A 22244-nucleotide genomic window follows, 5' to 3' on the forward strand; every position below is an offset into this window, starting at 1 on the left:
CTGAGGCTGAGAACAGACTGTAAGAAGTGTATTATTGATTAAAGAGAAGTATAATCTTATGCTGAGTTGCTCTATTTGTGGGGTTGGAAAGTGCATCTCTAGTTTTCTTTGTTCATTTTTATTTTTCAGAATCATAATTGTGTTGCATTTTATATGACCACATAATTTATGCATTATATTTTCTCGTTTGAATTAGCCAGAATATCATGCAATTACTGAATATCATATTGTTACTGTAAGCAGTTAACTTATTCATCTTAATTAGCAGACCCGATATTTATTTACATGAGGCTAGGAAAAAATTTAATGGTTAGGGGTATTCTAATGAAAATCTCAGACTTCTCAGTTACTGTATACTGTGTATTGTCAGATGGCAAAAACAAACATAGTTTTCCTTTAGTACAAACTATTAAACTTGTGATGCTCTTAGCAATGGGATCTGGAATTTTGTAATTGTGTAGTAGGCATACATTAATTGGACAAAAGAAAAGAATAGTCTCCCATCTGTTTAATGATATTGGTAATGCAACTTATGAGTCATAGGTATCCAGATCTCAAACAGTTCATTTCCAAGGCAGGAACCAAATATGGTGTGTGTGCCTGACCATTGCAGGAAATCCATAATGTTGCTCTACAAAATTGAAAAAACAAACAACGTACTGCTTTGCACATCACCACTCTACCAACTCACCTGTAAGTAGGTGTTAAAAAGCAGGCCGGCTGCAAACAATACTGACAGTACATACGAGAGATAAAACTTAAAAGTGCTCACTGCCACCAACAGTTGTTATGTACTAATCGCTTAGTGTGCCATACCCCACTTGGATGTCTCAGTTTCAGTAAAGTATGCTTTCTTTCTATTTTGCTTGCTTGCTTTGTGACATAAAATCTCCTGTTTCTTCCATACTTGTTATAAAAGGCTTAAGTGCAGAAACACAGTATTTGTGAATTCTCTTAATGCAGATTATTGGAATGCTCAAAATTAGCAGGACTGGCAAGGAAGGGTGTCACAATCCATTTTACCTGGGCTTGTCAGAGGTCACTTTGCTATAATCCTCTATAAGATTCAGTTGTCAAAATCTGATTCATAGGTTTGACACGCAGTTTGACAAGGATATTCTATCGTTTCCCCTTAAAGGACATTGTGAATGTGGGTTGGGAACAGACAGGAAGAAAACTTAACTGGTTTTCATCTTTAAATCACCTAAATGGTCTTCATACACTTCATACATAAAAATGATATGTGTGCATTTTGTATGTATAGGATTGTGTGTGTGTATTTTTGTATGTGTTTCTTTTTTTAATTTTTCATTATTTGTACTTCAAGAAAGAAGTATTATTTATATAATGCTAATTTGACAGATGGGGCATGCTGGTTTATGCAACTGAAGGCTCTCTGCAGAAGTGAAGTGAAATGATTGAAGCTCAAAGAAGATATGTTTAGCAAGTGCTTGCCACACACTGTGGTGGAGAGTGTAGTCAATTTCACACAACTGATCCCATAAGAAATTAAAGTATTACTTAAAGTATATTACTCCCCTGCCACTTTTAGCTTATTTGCAGCCTTGTACAAAAGTCAAAGTGTGGGCTACAATTCCCTTCAAGCCAGTGTGCTGCTCCAGACAATTTCATCAGCACTCGCAAAGTTTAAATAACAGCATTGATAAAAATGCCATGTCATCAAAGGCAGCAACTGTTTTTGTTTTTTTTTTCACCTCCTTCTACTCCTCGGCCACCTTTGGATAACAATTTGAAATGAGCACAGTTGGAAAAGGGGAAAAATTGTTGTACAGCGTTGTTTCTTTGCTAGATTAGGGGTATTTCACATGTGACAATCTGAACTAAACTGGCTACCCTTTTTTTTTTTTTTTAAATCCATGCCTTGTGTTTTTAGAAAAAGAAAATAAATGCTGTTGTTCACCTGCATATCATCATTACATTTATTGTGGCCTGAACTCCAACTGTCATGTGAAATGACAGTTTCCCCTTGGGAAATAATAATAAAGTATATCAAATAAGTTATGTGTTAAGCACTTTTATGAAATTAAAGAAAAAAGTGGAATAAAAAAGAAAAAAACAAAAAAATGAACTGACAGAGCCAAGCCATGACTTGACAGAATGAAGTGAGACTTTTTTTTTTCCTCAGCTGATGGAGATTCTTTTCTTCAGAATGTGATAAGAGAAGAACAGGAAGGTGCTGTAAAAGTAATGAGTAACATTTGTTTTTTTTAGTGGTACACATTTTTTCAAATACACTGTAAACTAAGGCAGTACAAACTTTAGGTTTTGATACTAATTGATAGTCTAGGATTTTACCTGGTTTTAGCTTTGAATGAATCAGCTTTAAATTACCTTTGTAACATTACCAAATACCACTTTAACAATGAGTTCTGCTGCAGTTTCTTTAACACCAGCACCATCAAGAACTACGTGTAACATGTTTAACAGTAAGCAGCTCAACTGAAGTGTTATTAGTGCCTGGTTTAAATAAAAATATTGTGTACTGAAAAGTAAGTACTTCTGATACATCGATTAACTGATGATATTACAACTGAGGTTATTTACTTCCCCAGGTGGAGCCGGGTAACACAGCTGGTATAGTATACAATCAAGCTAATAAAATTTACAGAACTTGCACAACAAATAACTTTAATCTAGAAAGATCACCATATGAGTATATTACATTAAACTGACATGGAAGGTTTGAGGCTAAATGTCTGCCTTTAATAAATCTGTTTTGGTCCTGTGATATTACAGAAGGAAGCACATTCTCAATTGTGCTAATTACTGTAAGACTTAACATCGTTATTCACAAGTGAAATTTGTCTGTATGTTGCATATTGTAGTAAGTCCTTATTTTTCTTTGTAGAAATGGTAATTAATGCCTGTCAAAAAGTTTGAGGTAAAAATCTATTTTCTCTAGCTTTGATGGATGTTGCTAATACTAATGAAGCTAAATTAGTTCATGTTTTATAAAATTCCACTGGGTAGCCACTTTCTCACTTTGGAGTGAGTTTATAGCATCAAGTAGTTCTGAGATTTGTTAAGTTCTTATGCGTGAAGAGTATAAAACTGTGGTATGTGTATTGTATCAAAAAAATAATTACATTGTGTCTCATCCTGTATAAACTGTGAAATATAAGGACTTGGTACTCCTTGAATGTGTAAGTTATATTTTTATGGTCTATGATTTTATCACCATTTGCATTATCAATTTCCTGATTATGGAGTTGCGGAGATAAATTCGTATTAGCCTTCTCCATGTTCATAATAATGGCATCGTGATTTCAAGATGAGGTGTTAAACTTCTTTTGTTGTTGAGATGAAATTCTGATTGTAGGCCCCTCACTTGAAGACCCTGGGGCGTCATAATGGCGTGCGTAGAATTCATATTAAAACATTGTGCGCGGACAAAAGCGGAAATGTGCGCACACACAAAAAATCCAGATGCATGAATCTATGCGTACGCCAACTTCCACGTTCTTCCCCTACGTAAATCCCGGACAGTGTGAAAAGTAACGCACATGAATGCGCCAACTGCCACTCCCCAACTCCTCCCAGAATTACGCCGCTTTGAATATGCAAATCAATATAAATAGCCCTTAAGCTCAGTGTTCTGTTAAAAGATAATGGCAAAAGCATGGGGGGAAAATAGAAGAATTTCAGCGAATACCAAGTGGGAGCAAGGAAAAATTTACTATTTGTTGGTTTAAACAGTGATATAAACAACAAAAGGCAGTTGATCGAGTGACATAGTGTCGAAGAAACTCAAAAGTTCAAGTTCACAAAGTCACACAGTGCCCGAAATAAAAAAGAAGTTGTCAGATATCAAAGTCGGTTTCACGGTATGTTGTAGTACACCATCTCAGAGTCATATGGAAGCTTATTAGAGTACAGAGAAAAGGCAAAAAATAGGCACACAGTGGCAAAAAAAGCTTGAAATGTCAACTTTAATCTTGAACTTTCCACTTTAATCATGTAGTTTATTTTGTCATTAAAGTAGAACATCAAACTTCATCTTAAAATCAATTAATTTACTAGTTTCTCAAATACCATCGTAACTAAAAGAGCACGTTAAATGCTTTGTTTTGTATGTGTTCTTCTATGTGCTCTGTGTTTGAATCACTACATGCTTCTTAAACGAGCTTTCTCTTCCTCCGACAGGACACAGAATCCATTACATTCATGATATTACAACTGTTTGAATAAATTAAATACTGTACTGAGATGTATAATTGATATCATTTTCATGATGATAACAATTAAAGCATGTTATTAAACATGGGAACATGGTGGCGCAGAGAGAGTGACAAGATTGATTCTGTAAACTTAGCCATCTGTAAACTTAGAATGCAGATTCTTCAAAACTTTTAAGGAACATTGAAATATCTTCGTAGTACATTAATTATTTTATCCATCTATCCTTCTAGTGTTGTGCCAGCCCCTGCAAGAAGACAGCACGAGGCAGGAACAATCCGTGAACAGAGTGTCAGCTCATCGCTACCATTGTCCACCATGTCCTCACATGATTAATTATTAACAATATACATTATTTAAATGATGTTGAGATTTTATCTGCATAATGTAAAAAACATATTTGGCTGCATTTCACCTTAAAAATGATATCGTCATCATATGTAAATACGTGCTTTATAAAGTGGCTCAGGTTGTGCAATATTATAACTATCGCAAGTTTACAGTGAGGTATTGTACTTCTAAGTACAAACCGTTCTACAAGGAGCACTTGGACTGATTGAGTGCATTTAGATCTCTTGGGATGAAACTGTTTCTAAACTGCGAGGTCCTTACAGGAAAGGCTTTGAAGCGTTTGCCGTATGGGAGCAGTTCAAATTGCGCATGGCTGAGGCAGCATGTGCTTGATGCTATATACTGATAATTTTCTTTCCGATCAGCTGCTGTAGAGCTATGATTCCACACTCGGGTACAGTGGAATAAATACTTGAGAGTAACAACACCAAAGCAGCTATGGTATTTGGAATAGTTCCAAATATAGTTCCGTAACATTCTGTATATTGTTACGGGTTAATTAAAATCAGATTCCTTAAACTAATGAACAATATGCAGTTAATTTCAGTGTATTTGATAAAGCCATCAGGGAAGTGCATCTAAAAAGAAAGGGAAACCACACTGGAACAAAAGCACTGGTTTGACGCTGAGTGCCGCCAGTTTGCAAAACTGAGCAGAGAACTTGGGTATGCCAAGGATTTAACTGGTGTGAAAATGTGCGTGGCTTTATGCCAAGTTTAGTTTTTATACATTGCGATGTGAGCATGTAAAGGGGCATACACAACATTTTTGTGCGTATGTACCGTTTCTACATGAGACCCCTGGTGTGTTCATGATCTATTCAAGAAATGTCACTAATTAACTCTTGTCTTCTTAGTCTCCAGTTTATTTTTATGAGAGAGATGTGAAGAAATATGCCTTTTACAAATGCCTTAAGTTTTCCAAAGTGTTCATTCGAAAATCTCTGAGGTTGTGCAAGTCTCTAGTGCAGGTTTCTTTGAAGATGAATTCTGTAAACTTCACATATGTTAATGACAGGGTGTGAAAACGCGAGAACCAAGATGAGAGGAGTGTGATTAGAGATAACAATAAGTTATACTTACAACATTTGATAGTGGGCAATAAGTCACAATCCATAAATAAATATTCAGTTCTTGAGCAATGATCTAGCAATGATGTACTTCTGTGTGTGTGTGTATATTTGTGAGGATACCCTAACCTTCAACTAATAGTTCTGAAATACCACATATGTGGTCATAACATCAAACTCAGAAATCTTTTAAAATACATTTCCTACTATACCTATAGGGGATTACTTTAGAGCATCTTTTTGGCTGGATAACTCAAGTAGCTACTTGGACCCTGTTTGAAAAGCTTTGTGGAGTGGCATCTGGGCTCACCACCTTCAAGGCAAAATTTTGAAGATGAGGGCAATACAAGAGAGGTGACACAGAGGAGTGGGACAGATTCAAGCATATATAGTTTGTTTTTACAGAATAATACACTCCAAATACTGTAAATGCTGAGTTTAATTGCAAAGTACTTAATTACATTTAAATCACAGTAAGTCATTAGTGTATACTTTCTTAAAGTTGTATTAATTTCAGGCCTTTTACACAATTCTTTTGGGTATCTATCTACTGATATTGTCAAATTGTTGGTTTGCCAAGTTTTTGCAGTTCTTAAGACTTTTTTGTTGCATGTTTTAGTTCATATTCTTGCTGCATAAGCATGCACATCTTAGTTGCCTATTACTGAAATAATTTTCTCTTATCATTAGTTAGCTTTATAAATGGATGCATCTATTTCAGAGGTGATTATTTACACCAGGGGTGTCGAACTCCAGTGCTGGAAAGCCGCAGTGGCTGCAGGTTTTCATTCTAACCATCTTCTTAATTAGTGATCAGTTTTGGCTGCTAATTAAATTATTTCTCTTTAGTTTTAATTAAGTTGACTGAGGCCCCTTAGTTGTTTCTTTTTCCTTAATTAGCAGCCAAACAATAATGAGACACAAAACAAGCCGCCACATAACCAGCTAACCACAATATCTGAAAATAAAGAAGTGAAGGTCTGAGTAAGGTTGATCTCCAAGGTCACTTAAACATTTTGATGGTGTTCTTAGAAAAAACAGAAAACCAACAGTTTTGGAAATGTCTTTTGTGGCAAAATGAGAGCAGCAACAAGCCATGGAATTAAATAACAGGTTTAATTAACAGCAAGAATTTGCTTCTCATTAAGAAACTGGTTGGAGTGAAATTGGTTGGAGTTTGAAGCCCCAGTTTAGCTAGTCATCTGTCAGCTCGTTTCACATTTCATTTCTATTTGGCTGCAATTTAATGAAGAAAAGAATCAATTCAGAGGAATGATTTCTTAAAAACAAGGATATTAAAATGAAGGGAAAAGAAGTTAATTAGCAGTGAAAACTGGTCACTGATTAGGAAAAGAGTTAGAATGAAAATCTGCAGTCACTGCGGCTCTCCAGGCTCGGAGTTTGACACCCCTGATATACACTGAACACATGATCCAGCCTCTGCCATATTTTGCAGATTAAGTGATATTTTGTGAATAACTGGATCATCTGCTTACTTTTTTCTTAGTTTGTTCTGTTTTTAGTGTTAATACTTAAGTTGCAGTGTAGACTTTATTCTTATAGTATCTAGTACCCTCCTTCCAACAGTAGATTGCTATATATACTAAAATAGTAATTTTAACTTCTCTTTTACAATTTTCTGGCCCACGCACACAATTCTGAGAGAGGACCATGACATCAGATTTTTAGGGTTTAGTTCTTATTTTAGCACTCTGCTATGGACAATAGCCTGAGGCAAAGATATTTGCATTCACAACTAGTACAGTTCCAACTCTCCAATCCTTGAATTAAATCCACTCCATTCTTCAGCTGTATATCAATGTCCTAGCCAAGAAAACTTTAAGGAGATTTAAATTAACAGCAAGTGTGTGAATATGGCTCTTACTCTACAGATGCCAGAGAACAAGTGGCACACAGCAGAGGATCTGGGGCCTTCATTTCCAAAGCCTTCTCAAATTCCACAAAGCAAATACTGGTCGGCCCTTTTGTTTAACAAATTTGCGATTCGCATATCCTCCTATTCGCAGGTTTGTCATCAATAATTAAATGGAAATTATTTTACAAGTTTTGTGACCTTTCACAGAAAACTACAGACAATGCTGTAGTAGCACAAATGAATAGACTGAAAATCTCCAGGAGTACTGCACCATTGGGCAGCTTTGTTGGTTAATGCGAGGAGTGCTGAGTGAAACAAGACTCCTTTTTAAAAGTTGCATTTTATTTCAAGATTGCTTGGCATCTTTTTGTTTCAGTGCTTCACTGCACAATTGGATAACAATTACACCAACTGTATTACAGTTTACAGTTATGTTCTTGTTCTTTGCCCACTTGTTCATATGATTTCTTCTGGTGGAAGCCATGCATCCTTGTCCTGGCAGCCAGCCACACACATGTGATTTGCTTGAACAGTGATCATTCTATCTTGTGTTTCTTAAAATTTTTTTTACATCATATTTAATCCATTAAATTTAAAATATTTTTTTTAATCATGGGCCTAAGATATAATGGAGGATTTTTACATTCATTGGAGTCCTGAGTCCCTAACCGCAGAGAATCTTTACATAACTGTATGGACAAAATTTATGAACTCTCTCATACTCTGGACAAAGAGTTGATCTACTGTGCAAAAATAAGGGTGGGATCTTCATGCTATACCTGCTTTCTATTAACCCTGCCATATCTCACACATTCAGCATTTCCAGATTTTTACAGTCTTTTTTTGACCACCATAGTAAACATAGTTACAGAAATGAACATAATACCAGCTAATAATCCTTGACCTTTGGCCAAAGGGATTCTGGTACCAGACTCGCATATTGTAAGAGCAATCTTATGGACAATCCATCTCAGAAATCCAACAACAATGTGCCACCAAGAGTCTGATCAGGAAGGAATCTCCTCTAAATAACACTCCTCCTGCTATTTGTTTGTTCCCAGAAGAGTGTAGTCCTGCAGCACGTCTGAAGAGACAGTATGTGGAATCCTTTTGAATATTAATGTCTCTTAAAGACTAAATTTGCAAAGTACATGTCAAAGGCAAAATATATTGTATTGAAAAAGTAGTTGCATATTTAAAGAGATTTAACAATGTGAAGACATCTAGGCTTTTTTATTTTATTGGAAATCTGACAAAATTTGCATTATTTTACTGAAATCTCTTAATTTGTATTTGAATAGTAATATCACCCAAATTTCATGATAAAATTACCCAACTTTTAGGTGAGGTGCAAATAAGATAATTTGAAAGTGCTTACTTAAGTATTAGTACATGCACTCAAGACTGAATAAACTTCTGAATTTATTTTTTATTAGGATTTTATATGGTTTTTCTCTATAGTGTGGTTTTGTTTCTTGTATGTACATCTGTGCGAGTCAGAAGTCTTGGCAACAAGATAAAAACCAAAGCTACAAAGGAGGGACCATTTTTCCTTTTCTGTGTCCTAAATGGAAATACTGATCAAAAATAGAACAAAGATATTTAAACCTATCTAGACATTATGTTCTGAACTAACCAATGTCTCACAGAATGTCAAATTCTAATCTTCAGGTAAACAACTGAGTTCAGTAGCAATGGGCTATGATTATAGAGCATTGGGTCCCACAAATTGCATGTTTCCTTTACAGCAATAGTTTAATTTATCTTCTGCTTTCTTGGGTCTTTACATTTTTCTCTGTTTTTCCTGTGTGGAAGTTACTAGTATATGGTTTTACTATTGTTCATATTGAAATATTGGAATTTACCTCAGGTTTATTTTTTTTTCTTCCTTTTTTTCACTTAGGTGGAGGTGGATGGAGTTGGTACATTTCACAATGGATGGCTGACAAACTGGCCTGAACAATGGTTTCTCGGAACAAGTTCATTTTTTTGCTGGTGGTGGCAGCATTATTGGCTATTTTGAGTCTCAGTCTGCAATTCTGTGAGTTCTATAAGCTTTATTTTGTATTACTTGTACTCAATGTTGTGGTTTTTTTTTTTTCATCTATTTATTTTTACAAAATGTTTATTGTCACCTACACTGCAAGAGCATAGTGGAATTCTTGTACCAGATTTATAGTTATTTGTAAATGAATACGAATAACAGAAGACAAATAAATGATGAATGAATAAATAAATGAGTTAAAAAAATAACATCCACTACAGTTACACATAAATTAGCAGGTGAATACAATGCTTGGTGCATGGCAGGTAGGATCAGGTTAGTGGGAGTTCAGTAACATTATGGCCTCGGAGAATAAGACATTCCTGAAGCAAGTAGAGTGAGTGACTGTCATTAGAGATGATGGATTACGCTGTCTATACACATGTGGTTGAGCAGATGACATGAAGCTGTGGAAGCGTGGCCCCAAGGATTTTAGAAGCTGCATGGACAGTCCTTTGGAGGAGTTTGCAATCCTGGCAAGTTAGGTTACTAAACAACACAGTGATGCACCCATTCAGGATACTTTCAATAGTGTAGCAGTAAAGTTCACAAACATTTTGGTGCTTGCCCCGAAGCTCTTTAGCCACCTCAGGAAAAAAAAAGCCTTTGCTGACATTTTTTGACTATGCAGATGGTGTTAACTAACCATGAAAGGCAGTTGATGGTCTGGACCTCAAGAAACTGAATCTGCTAACTGTCTGGACAGGGGAGCCATTGATGTGGAGTGGACCGTGACTGCCTTTGTTCTTTCTGAGGTCAATGATGCTCTCCATTAATGAAAAGGAAATGTCACATACAATAGATAAATATTTTGACATTTAAAATTGCTCCAGCAGTATTGTTGTTACTAATGTAGATATTTGAATGGTGAGTGTTTTGAAGATCCCAGTCTAAAATTATCAGACTGTTTACACCTATTTTATTTGCCATTTATCATATACTTCTTATCTATACTAATAAAAGGCAAAGCCCTGACTGACTGACTGACTGACTCACTCACTCACTCATCACTAATTCTCCAAGTTCCTGTGTAGGTAGAAGGCTGAAATTTGGCAGGCTCATTCCTTACAGCTTCCTTACAAAAATTGGACAGGTTTCATTTCGAAATTCTACGCGTAATCGTCATAACTGGAAGCTATTTTTCTCCATCTATTGTAATGGAGTTGAGCTCGAAAGCCGTGGGGGCGGAGTTTCGTGTGACATCATCACGCCTCCCACGTAATCACATGAACTGACTGTCAACGCAGTGCGTAGAAAACCAGGAAGAGCTCCAAAAAGCGCTGAAAAAAACATGCATTATATAATTGAGAAGGCAGCGAAACAATAAAAAGCGAGCGAGTGACATATACAACCATATTCATGAGTACTGCTACTTCGGAAACAGAGCAAGGTGTAAACCTAAACTTTAAATTAAGTTCATAGACAGGCTACCGCTGGCGTTTCACATGCCCACAGGTAATGCGGGATACAAGTTTAATGAGAGGACGCAGGACATAAACGAGAGTTTTGATCACTTTGTAACTAAGTTAAAATTGCATGTGAAGGGCTGTGCTTATGCAAATTCCGAGAGACTGTGTTTGTGGGGGATTGACAGTTAAAGGCGGGTGGGGAAGTCACGTCATCATCTCCCCTCCCATTCACCTCATTTTGCTCTGAGCTGAGCTCCACAGCTAACGCACGCAGTGTTACGGAAGCGACTTTGTGATGCTGCCACCAAATACTCACAGAAAAATTCACAAGTTAATACACATGCTGTCTCTACAGTTTCTCCACACTGAATCCTCCAGGCACTACTTACAAAAGGTTACATTGACAATCGTGTTACGTTATTTTTAAAATCTTTCCTTTTCTTAGCACAAGCACAGCTGAGAAGCTTTGATGCATATGCTCCATAACGCATTAAAAAAATCACGCATTTAATCCACTTTGCAATACAAGCAAAGGGGAACTTCTGTCAATGCATGATTTCATGGTACACCGATTACATTGATCACCGCGTCCCGATTCATTTTACCCTCGCACACCCATGGTTTGAGAAGAAGTATGAAAAAATATGAGGTTAACACAGAAAAACAGATCACCAATTGAAGCTTTATGAATAATCCATTCGCCATCAATAATTGTTTCGGTAAAGCCATACTCAGTGTATTCATTAGATGAACGGTAAAAAAGTAAGAGCGAGGGGAGGGTGACTTATTGAGGCACGCAGGCAAAACCACAATAGCACTTTTCAAGTTCTATTTAGTCCATATGTGTCAAACTCAAGGCCCTCGGGCCACATCCTGCCCGGCGTGTAATTATATCCGGCCTGCGAGATCATTTTATATATTGTTTTTAATTGCCGGGGATATGAAGCGCTGGTAACACAATAAACTACAGATCCCATAATGCAGCACTTCAGCTGCCTTGCCGAATACTTACCACGTTAATCAAGTCTAGCTTATGATGCTGCAAGTTATTGCGAAGCTAGCCCACACGATGCCAAAGAGAAAAGTTGATTCTGAAAATAGAGCCTTTAAAAACCGATGGGAGGCTGAGTACATGTTTATTGACATTGCCGGTAAACCCGTGTGTCTCATTTGTGGAGCTAATGTGGCTGTAATTACAGAATTTAATCTAAGACGGCACTATGAGACAAAACATCAAGATAACCTGAAAGACCTGAATGCAATGCACAAGATACAGAAAGCAGAAGAGTTAAAGAAGAATCTGACACTTCAGCAGACGTTTTTACCCGTGCAAAATCACAAAGTGATTTCAAGTGAAGCTGCTTTTATGGGAGACACAAATCCACCAGTGCAACTTGCCCCAATTTTCTGTGTTGCCAAGTAATGTTGAACCAAGTCGGCACAACGGTGTTCCCAAACACGCACTTTGCTGATAAACTGAGCACACTGCGCACTGAGTTCGCACTGCGCTTTGGTGACTTTGAAGAACAAAAAAAGAATTTTCAGTTGTTTCGCAACCCATTTGCCGTCGATGTGGAAACTGCACCTGCGCAGATTCAGATGGAAGTGATTGAGCTGCAGTTTAATGGCACACTTAAGGCAAAGTACGATACTGCAGGGCTTGCACAGTTTATTAACTCCATTACCGCAGAAATGCTCCAGCTCCGTCTACATGCGGCTCGAACCTTGTGCATGTTTGGTACCACATATCTGTGTGAGAAGCTCTTCTCAGTGATGAAGACTAACAAAACAGCACACAGGAGTCGCCTCACTGATGAGCACCTGCAGTCCATCCTGAGAATCTCCACAACACAGAACCTCACACCAAACATAAACGAACCTGTTGCCAAAAAAAGATGCCAGGCGTCCAGCTCTGATAAAATGACATATGAGCAAAGACAACTGAATGATTTGATTTGTTATTGCTGAAAAGAACACATTTTATTTATATTTCCAGGTTTTGTTATGCAGCATGTTCATATTTGAATTTGTATAATTTTGACAGGATATATTTTTATGGCGAGCAAAATCTTTTGGGATATTTAAAATTTAAGTTTATTTTTTATATAAAATTACATAAGAGTAAAGAAATTTGAATGTTTGTTCTTTTAACGTTTACTTTATTTCTAACTTGTATAATTTAGACAGGATATATTTTTATGGAGAGTAAAATATTATAAGTTATTTAAGGTTTGAGTTGATTTATTCCGGAATAATATTCCTGTCTGTTTTTATTCATATTTATGTTCAAAAGTTTTAATTTGTTCAATAAATGTTTATCCTGTTCGGCCCGCGACCTAAAGTGTGTTTTGGATTTTGGCCCCCTGTGCAATTGAGTTTGACACCCCTGATTTAGTCGACACAAATATCTTTGGTTGGAATGTAAGGCGAATTTACTCTTTACATTTGTATGGTGAAGAAAAATGTATGCAATGATGCCTATATTTAACTTCCATTCCTACCAAAGAGATTTCTGTCAACTAAATAAAAATTCCTTCTATTTAAAATGTAAATAGAACTTGAACAGATACGATAGTTCATAATATCCACGCAGACTTGCACGTAAGAGCGGGAGTCATACGTTTTAACAAACAGCGTATTGCACTGATACGAAATAGCCTGCCCATTTAATTATTTAGGAATGGATAAATAAATTATGATTTTGTACAAATAATGTTTTTCATTTTTCTTCCTTGATGGATTCTGCCACCCCCAGCAACAGTTGCTCGCACCCCAAAGAGTGTGTGTGTGTGTATATGTATATATATATATATATATACATATATATATATATATATATATATATATATATATATATATATATATATATATATATATATATATATGACAGCATCACTCACAACAGTGACAAAACAATTACATTGACAATCATGTTGCGTTATTTTCAAAATGTTTCCTTTTCTTTTTCATTACTTCTTTAACACACTACTTCTCCGCTGCGAAGCGCGGGTATTTTGCTAGTATAAACTAAAATAACTAATGTATATCTCATTATTAGTTTTCAATAATTTGTGTGTGAGCATCTAAGATGAAATATTCCATCCACCTATACTGTAATTTTGGTATCTGTTACTCACCCAACTTTGTTTGTAATTATAGGCAACAAAGTTTTTAATATCTCCTGTTCTTTATGAATATTAATTTTGAGAGCAAGATTAACTTTGCCTTGAATATGGACACACCAAACATATCAGCAAATTATATAACATTCATGACAAAATTTAAAATTACTTATGTTGCATAGGCCAAATATCAGGTATCTAGTCCTATACAGTGGTGTGAAAAACTATTTGCCCCCTTCCTGATTTCTTATTCTTTTGCATGTTTGTCACACAAAATGTTTCTGATCATCAAACACATTTAATCATTAGTCAAATATAACACAAGTAAACACAAAATGCAGTTTTTAAATGATGGTTTTTATTATTTAGGGAGAAAAAAAATACAAACCTACATGGCCCTGTGTGAAAAAGTAATTGCCCCCTTGTTAAAAAATAACCTAACTGTGGTGTATCACACCTGAGTTCAATTTCCGTAGCCATCCCCAGGCCTGATTACTGCCACACCTGTTTCAATCAAGAAATCACTTAAATAGGAGCTGCCTGACACAGAGAAGTAGACCAAAAGCACCTCAAAAGCTAGACATCATGCCATGATCCAAAGAAATTCAGGAACAAATGAGAACAGAAGTAATTGAGATCTATCAGTCTGGTAAAGGTTATAAAGCCATTTCTAAAGCTTTGGGACTCCAGCGAACCACAGTGAGAGCCATTATCCATAAATGGCAAAAACATGGAACAGTGGTGAACCTTCCCAGGAGTGGCCGGCCGACCAAAATTACCCCAAGAGCGTAGAGATGACTCATCCGAGAGGTCACAAAAGACCCCAGGACAATGTCTAAAGAACTGCAGGCCTCACTTGCCTCAATTAAGGTCAGTTTTCACGACTCCACCATAAGAAAGAGACTGGGCAAAAACGGCCTGCATGGCAGATTTCCAAAACGCAAACCACTGTTAAGCAAAAAGAACATTAGGGCTCGTCTCAATGTTGCTAAGAAACATCTCAATGATTGCCAAGACTTTTGGGAAAATACCTTGTGGACTGATGAGACAAAAGTTGAACTTTTTGGAAGGCAAATGTCCCGTTACATCTGGCATAAAAGGAACACAGCATTTCAGAAAAAGAACATCATACCAACAGTAAAATATGGTGGTGGTAGTGTGATGGTCTGGGGTTGTTTTGCTGCTTCAGGACCTGGAAGGCTTGCTGTGATAGATGGAACCATGAATTCTACTGTCTACCAAAAAATCCTGAAGGAGAATGTCCGGCCATCTGTTCGTCAACTCAAGCTGAAGCGATGTTGGGTGCTGCAACAGGACAATGACCCAAAACACACCAGCAAATCCACCTCTGAATGGCTGAAGAAAAACAAAATGATGGATGGATAGTCATACTCTACTCACTATGCTCCAGACACATGAATGAGCTATAACTGGGCAGGAATCCTAAGTAATGAACGAGAGAATAGGAGGAGGGTCTTCAGTTCAAAGGCTTGGCTCCATTTGTGTGAGGTTTATTGTGTTACATGATAGCAAAAATACATACATTTGGGATACTGTGAGGAATCTGAGCATATGACTGGACATCTGACACTATGTGACACGAGTAATATGAAATTTTTTTCTTGGTTGTTTACGTATTATTTGCTGTTGTTCATGTTGTGCCCTTATTCATGCCGAAAGTGAAGTAGTAACAAAGAACACAAAATGTAATCATTTTATTTGGCATGTTCCTTTAAAGTGCTTTAGCACCTGCTGAATTGTCTGAGAAACAATCATACAGGGAAAAGTTGGACTTTTAGTTGTGGTTTAGTTTTCCAACTAGAACAGTAAATGACAAGCAGAAAAAAAAATACATGGACCCAGAACACTATTACTTCTTGCCTATTCTTTTGAGGAGCTTAATTTAGTACTAGGGTGTTGTACCGTGTTAGCCATCATGAATACAATGGGAAGTCAAGCAAAATGACACCTTTCATTGGCTAACTAAAAATATTACAATATGAAAGCTTTTGAGGTAACTCAGACCCCTTCTTCAGGCAAGATGTATGTCATTTTGCTTGACTTCTCACGAGAAGCTTAATGGAATTTCATTTTCATGGAGATCTTTAATTACAACTTAATTACTTATCTGCTGTATTTAAAACATACTTCCATTTCTTTACCTCTCTGCTGGACAACAACCATGTGATTTTTATATTGTAATAGCAAAAAGGCAAAGGGACATTATGTGCAATATTAATACTTTTTTATGGATGGTTGGAATGAAAAAATTGTGTTTTGAATACAAACCTTAATATAGCTAACTTGGGTTTTATAAACAGATGGAGACATACTAAATATTTTCAGCTGCTGTGTGTGCAGTCAAACAGAGTGTTGCAAATTCAAGCACAGATGATCAGTGTAATGGTTTTATTACTGATTAAAGTCCATAGTTGACTTGCTTTATTACCGAGAAGTGTTTTCATGAGTATTTGTTGAATTATTGGAATAGTGATCTTGGGTATGTGAGTGTGCTGTGCACTAGACTGATGTCCTATCCAGTGATGATTTTTGTCAGTTCAGTGTAAATGTACAGTGACGCTATGTGTTTTCTCCTTGTATATTGTGTGGATTAGTTGTTCGTTAGCTTGTGTTTTTTGTTTTTCTTTTTGTTCAAAGTTAGTTTCAATTCTGTCTGGATTTGTACCTCACATGAAGGTAGAATTTGAGTGTTTAGGGAAGTACTTATAGTTTTTGTGCTGAAGATTTCAATATGTGTCAAATTTTGACAACTGCCATTCTTGGATGTTTGTGGGAAATGGTTTTGAAAAAGCCTGCTTCTTCACACTGTGACGATGTGGGTTCTGGCTCCACGCTCCCTTTGATGTTTGGGAACCCTTGAACCCAACACCGTCGATAATGAAACCGAGAGAGCTAGTGGAGGCAAATAAACAATTGAGCAAGGGGTGGTGCAAAAAGTGCAATAGTGCTTTTATTTAAAACTGTCCATCAAAACAAAAGTGTTCCAATAAATAGTGCAGTTCTTTCAATAAATAATCCAATAAAAGAACGTGGAGGTTAAAATCAATAAATAGAAAAAACAATCCTTTAAAACGAGAGGTTAAAATCTTCTTTAGGAAGCAGTCTTAAAACAACAAACAAATCTGGGGTAACGTTTCTGTTAGCGTCTCACCTACTTATCCTGTTAGGGATTAGCAGCAGGCAAGATGCTCTCTGCAGCTGCCCTCCTGTAACACTCACACGAGACTGGAGACCTCCTGATCCCTGGCTTCAGTTGGCACTTATCCCAGTCTCGGAGAACTTGGTTTCCCACAACGGCCAGGTCGCCCACATTGGGGATTCCAGCACCAAGTCTCCCGACTTCCGCTGCCTTTCCATGGCCTCTCTGCGGCCAGTCGCCTTCCCTTGGTCACTCCCGCTACCTGATCGCTCAGCGGGAGCAACATCCAACTCAAACGCCTGGGTGTTGGCCTAACACCCGGCTTCCTTACAGCTGCCCTAGATCGTGCGCTCACCACACGCACACACCGCCTGTCCGTCTCTCTTGCACCGCATGTTTCCTCGCTTCCTGTAACCTCCGTCCTCTTTCCTTTCCTTTTTCTCTCCGATCGTTTCCTTTCACCCCCTTCAACCGACTTGCGCTTCTTTTTTATAACGTGAGGGGCCATCACAGCTGTAGCATTAGCCACGGGAGCAATCACGAATGTGGGCAGTTCCTCACCTGTGCACACAGTGAGAAGCGCCCACATCGACGACTGCCCCGCGGCTCGCTACAACATCGCCCTCCCTCACGAAGCCGCCTCGGGTGCGGTGATTATTTAAAAATGGCCTTTGCTCAGTAAGCTGTGGACCCATAACACCACACACACGTTTTTGGACTGCTCCTTAATAACCCTTCTGTTCTGTTAGTTTTCAAGTAACCTATTGACCACCTTTTTCCTAAATTGATTTTTTTTAAAAATCGTAACTTTTATCACCTATGGATAAAGGCATTTTCTAAGTAACAGTTTAGTAGTAATAATAATGATGACTCATAGTGGCTCCATTTATATACTGTAAAAGTGGGACTAGCAGTAACAGCATGTGTTCTAACCACTGCCAGCACCCCCAGAAAAGAAACTCTGCTCTATCTTCTGTTTTTATCCTTATAACCCTTTCATCATTTTTCTAAACCTCTAACTTCTCCATGCTGATCTTATCCCCTCAATATCTGGCCTAATTCTTGAAGGTCTTTTTGGAAAATCTCCACAGGTGTTTCTCAAGGACTGGTTTCAAGTTGTCTACGATACATTTGTTTCTTGGGCACCACTTTTTTCTCATGAACAAACACTGTTATGTTTAATCCCTTCAATGCCCTATATCTTGTGCTTGCTTTCTCATTCTCCACAGAACATTCTTTGGAGATGTCACTGTCTTACCATCTGGTACCTTTAGGAATCTTGGATGGTTCTCATTCAGTCTGCAGAGTTCTTCAGTGAGCCAGTCATGTTGTTCATAATATTGACCTTTTCTCACCACCCATGCCACTGATTTCATTATTCAAGCTGTTAGTTTCTTTTGGCTGGTGGTCTTCAGATTTTTCCTTGAATGGTATCCCAGCAACTAGACCACCTCAGCTTCTCTGAAGTTTAGTTAATTGAATTGTGTTCTCTGTCCTTCTTTAAATTTCTGCTTTACTTTTTCTTTACAAGGTTATACTCCTCAATACCTCTATTTTGTGGTCTTTCCACATGACCTCCATTCTGCTTTGGTTTATCTGCCGACTGTTCCTCCAAAACTGGATAATGTTGCCCTCCTATTGCTGTAAACTGAGCTTCATACAACTGTTCCTCATCTACTAATATCCAATCAAATCTTTATATTTTACCAAGTACCTTATGACTCATTAGGATTTCTACCCCTCTGCTCTACTCTTGGATATCTGCAGCTGTGCTGATGCAATCATTCACTTTTTTGATCTAGCATAAGGAGTAGGCATAGTACTACACTTCTTGTCCTCGACTACGAATTTTGCTTTTTGTTTGTTTTTTAATAACTCCCTTTATATGTATAAAGCCATGGTTTGTTTTTTGTAAGTCATCCTAAATAAAGGTGGCTACCAAAAAAAGAATATTAATTATAGATGCAGGGAACAGTGATTTGTTAATTACAAACTATCAATATCAAGGGGAAGTCTTGTGCACAGAATTCATGCTTCTCCCTTTCTGTGTGTTATAATTAGAAGTAGACACTGTTTCCCTTAGATTATATCGGCTAGTGCACAAGGAGGATCTAGAATTTTCCTCTGTATTAGAAATGTGTACATCGGAGCACCACTCGGCCTGTACTCTGGAGTTTTGAAATTTTAGAGATTATAGAGCTACATATTCACAAGTTCCTCCAGCCTCAAAGAAGAGAAACAATTTTTGAGCTGTACTGTACAGAGCAGATAATATTTGAAAGGCTGTTTTTTTTTTGTACTTGGCAGGCCGCTGCCAAGTGAAATGCACATTCACATCAAAACTGGGCGGGGGTTGGTTTTGGGTGTGGGGGAAATGTAGCGTTTTCTGTTTACTTTAGTAGTTACTTTATTTCTTTACACAATTGTGAAGAAATCATGTAACATGTATCAACATGAAAACACATAGTAAACTTTTATATTACAGATCTATTCTTCAAAAGCAATTTGTGCATAGGAAAACCATTACATGAATATAATGATAATTAAAATAAAAATAAATTGTTACTATATCTTTTTCATGGTGGTGTAGCTATTTCATTCTAATCCTGTTTATTGCAGAGCTGTAGTTATTTCAAATATGGGCTTGCTTTTACAGCTTCTGAATATCAAACCTTGATGTACAATTATTTTTCTATTTCACTATAGTTGTTACCTCTACATTTTTGAAAAGGGTAGAAGTTGAACTAATTAGTGCTCTGAAATAGCTTCCTTAACAGGAAAATAAATGAAATTTTAAATGCCTCCATTATGAGGGCTAATTAGATCTGGAGAATCCCTAAAGTGTCAAAAACATATCTTGTGAAGAGTAACCATTTCTATACCTATGTAATTTTTAAAGTCATACCCCTAGATGTCCTGCATTAATATACACCCGAATAATAAATGTGACTAAAGTATGGGCATATTTAGGATATTGTTCTGGGACTGGTGTAATGATTATTTTTAATATGGCATTGGGACAGCAAAAGCTAAATAAAGAACTTTAGCTTTACAAAGGACCTTGAGGTTTTTTTTATTTTTTATAATTACTCTGGACTAATGACGCATTTAGGGGTAAATATAAAACTGGGTAGTCTTTATCTCTAATCTAGAGTTTATTTTAAAGAAACATACAAATTAACTTTGCATTTAATATAGTATTATCAAACAAAACCTTACATAATTAACTAATACCATATGAAAGGTTTTCGTGTATAGGGTGTGTGTAACCAGAATCCATGCAAAATGTAACCAGTATCCTTGGGTAAGTAGTAGATATTTAAGAAAGAAATAACTTTAAACAAAATAAAATTGACAGAAAAGGAAATGACTGTGAGTAGAGGGTGGGGATGGGTCACTAATGTGACATAAGGCATAAGTGAGTGCTTGTGTGACATTTCACAGGATAGAGAGACTTGCACAGATCCTGGTGATTGTGAGAAGGAGTGGGCTGCAGCACTGTGATAGTCACTGTGGTGTGGGGTCCCAGAAGTGCAATGGGAAGTGGCATGTTTCTAAGAAAGAGAGGGCATGCGTTGCATGGGTGGAATATGCCATGCTCCACAAGGTGATTAGAGGGCAGTGGACATAGCAGGTACTAAAGTTACCCAACCCTTTCTCTTGGGAGAAAGAGACTGACACTGACTAAGTTTGGGTTTTAAATCTTTTATTGAATTTGAATAAAAGCATGTAACATTCCATACAATCAAATCAAACTTAACAAAGCTAAATTCAACTCAACCCCCATCCATGAGAAAGAGAGAGAGGCCAACAGCCTGAGTAAAACTTTGAGAGCAGTAAAGAGGGAAAGAAGTCCTCCTCCATAATATAAATATTTTATTCTAAAATGTTACTGATTAGATCCTGCCAGGTTTTTAAAAAGTTTTGAACAGATTCACTAAGTGAGAATTTCATTTTTTCCAATTTCAAATCGTATATAGCATCAGTTACCCACTGACTTAAAAGAGGTGGGTTAGGATTCTTCTAGTTCTAGTCTAGTAGTAAAGTAAAGGCAAATACAGTTACGGTCCTCCTCCACTTTTAGCCTATCTGGAAGTACACCAAACACAACTATTAATGGGTTAGGAGGGATTGTGACAGAGTTTCTTTCCCCTTCCATTCATTTCCAGATATAGTAGGTGACTTCGTGTGTGTGTGATTTTTGTATGAGCAGCTTTTATACGCCTCCTCTAAATGTTAACTAATTTGTACTGAGGATCTGAGGGGCGGTCAGATGAGGAAAATACAGAAAATATACAAGTTGATATAAATGCTGTCAAGGTAAAATTCAAACCGTGACCTAAATTGAATCCAGAATGAATGTTTCTCTGTTCTAAGATAGACAAGTTTGCAATGGAACATTTTGGAATTTCAAAACTTTGTACAGCGCAATCTGTTTGACATATTTCAAGAAAAATTGAGATTTGGATGGACAGATAATTAGTCTATCTTGCTTTGTTCAATGTTTTTAAAATTACAGTTTGTTCCTTTATTGTCTGCAGCCAAGTACGAAAAAAATCTCAAGAAATCATTCAAGGTATTTTAAAAGTGTACGCTTACATTACATTTTATTTTAGTTTAATTGATATGAAATACAATAATGCAGATAAGCTAGAAAAAAAAATATTTACTTTAGTGGCTTGTTTAAAAGCTAAGCAAAATGACACCTTTTATTGGCTAACTAAAAAGATGACAATATGCAAGCTTTCGAGGCAACTCAGGCCCCTTCTTCAGGCAAGATGTAGATTTTAACTGCTTTTTTGTTTAAGCTGTCATTCTTATTTCTATGCTTCCTTTGCTGGACTAACTGGGTAAGAATGCTATAACTGAGAGATTGACTTTTGTTTTAAATAAATTACAATCCTTGGCAAACTTTCCATATTATATGGCCATGGGCAGCTTCAGTTTCTGCCTTGACATGTTTAAATAAACCTTCACAGTGTTTGCCCCATTTACATTAAAAGCTACTGTCTTGTA

At 36.9% G+C, this 22244-nt stretch overlaps 1 protein-coding gene across 1 annotated transcript in view; it reads left to right on the forward strand.

The window, feature by feature from the left end:
- The window catches only part of pxylp1 (2-phosphoxylose phosphatase 1), a 77294-nt gene that overhangs the window by 18787 nt on the left and 36263 nt on the right, over window positions 1–22244 (forward strand). Inside the window, exon 2 of the mRNA XM_039755824.1 lies at window positions 9397–9534. Within this exon, the coding sequence (XP_039611758.1) occupies window positions 9456–9534 (79 nt within the window). The 5' untranslated portion in view covers window positions 9397–9455. The remainder of the gene's footprint in view (window positions 1–9396; window positions 9535–22244) is intronic.

Source organism: Polypterus senegalus, chromosome 1 (assembly GCF_016835505.1).
Source record: "Polypterus senegalus isolate Bchr_013 chromosome 1, ASM1683550v1, whole genome shotgun sequence".
Classification (NCBI taxonomy): Eukaryota; Metazoa; Chordata; class Cladistia; order Polypteriformes; family Polypteridae; genus Polypterus; species Polypterus senegalus.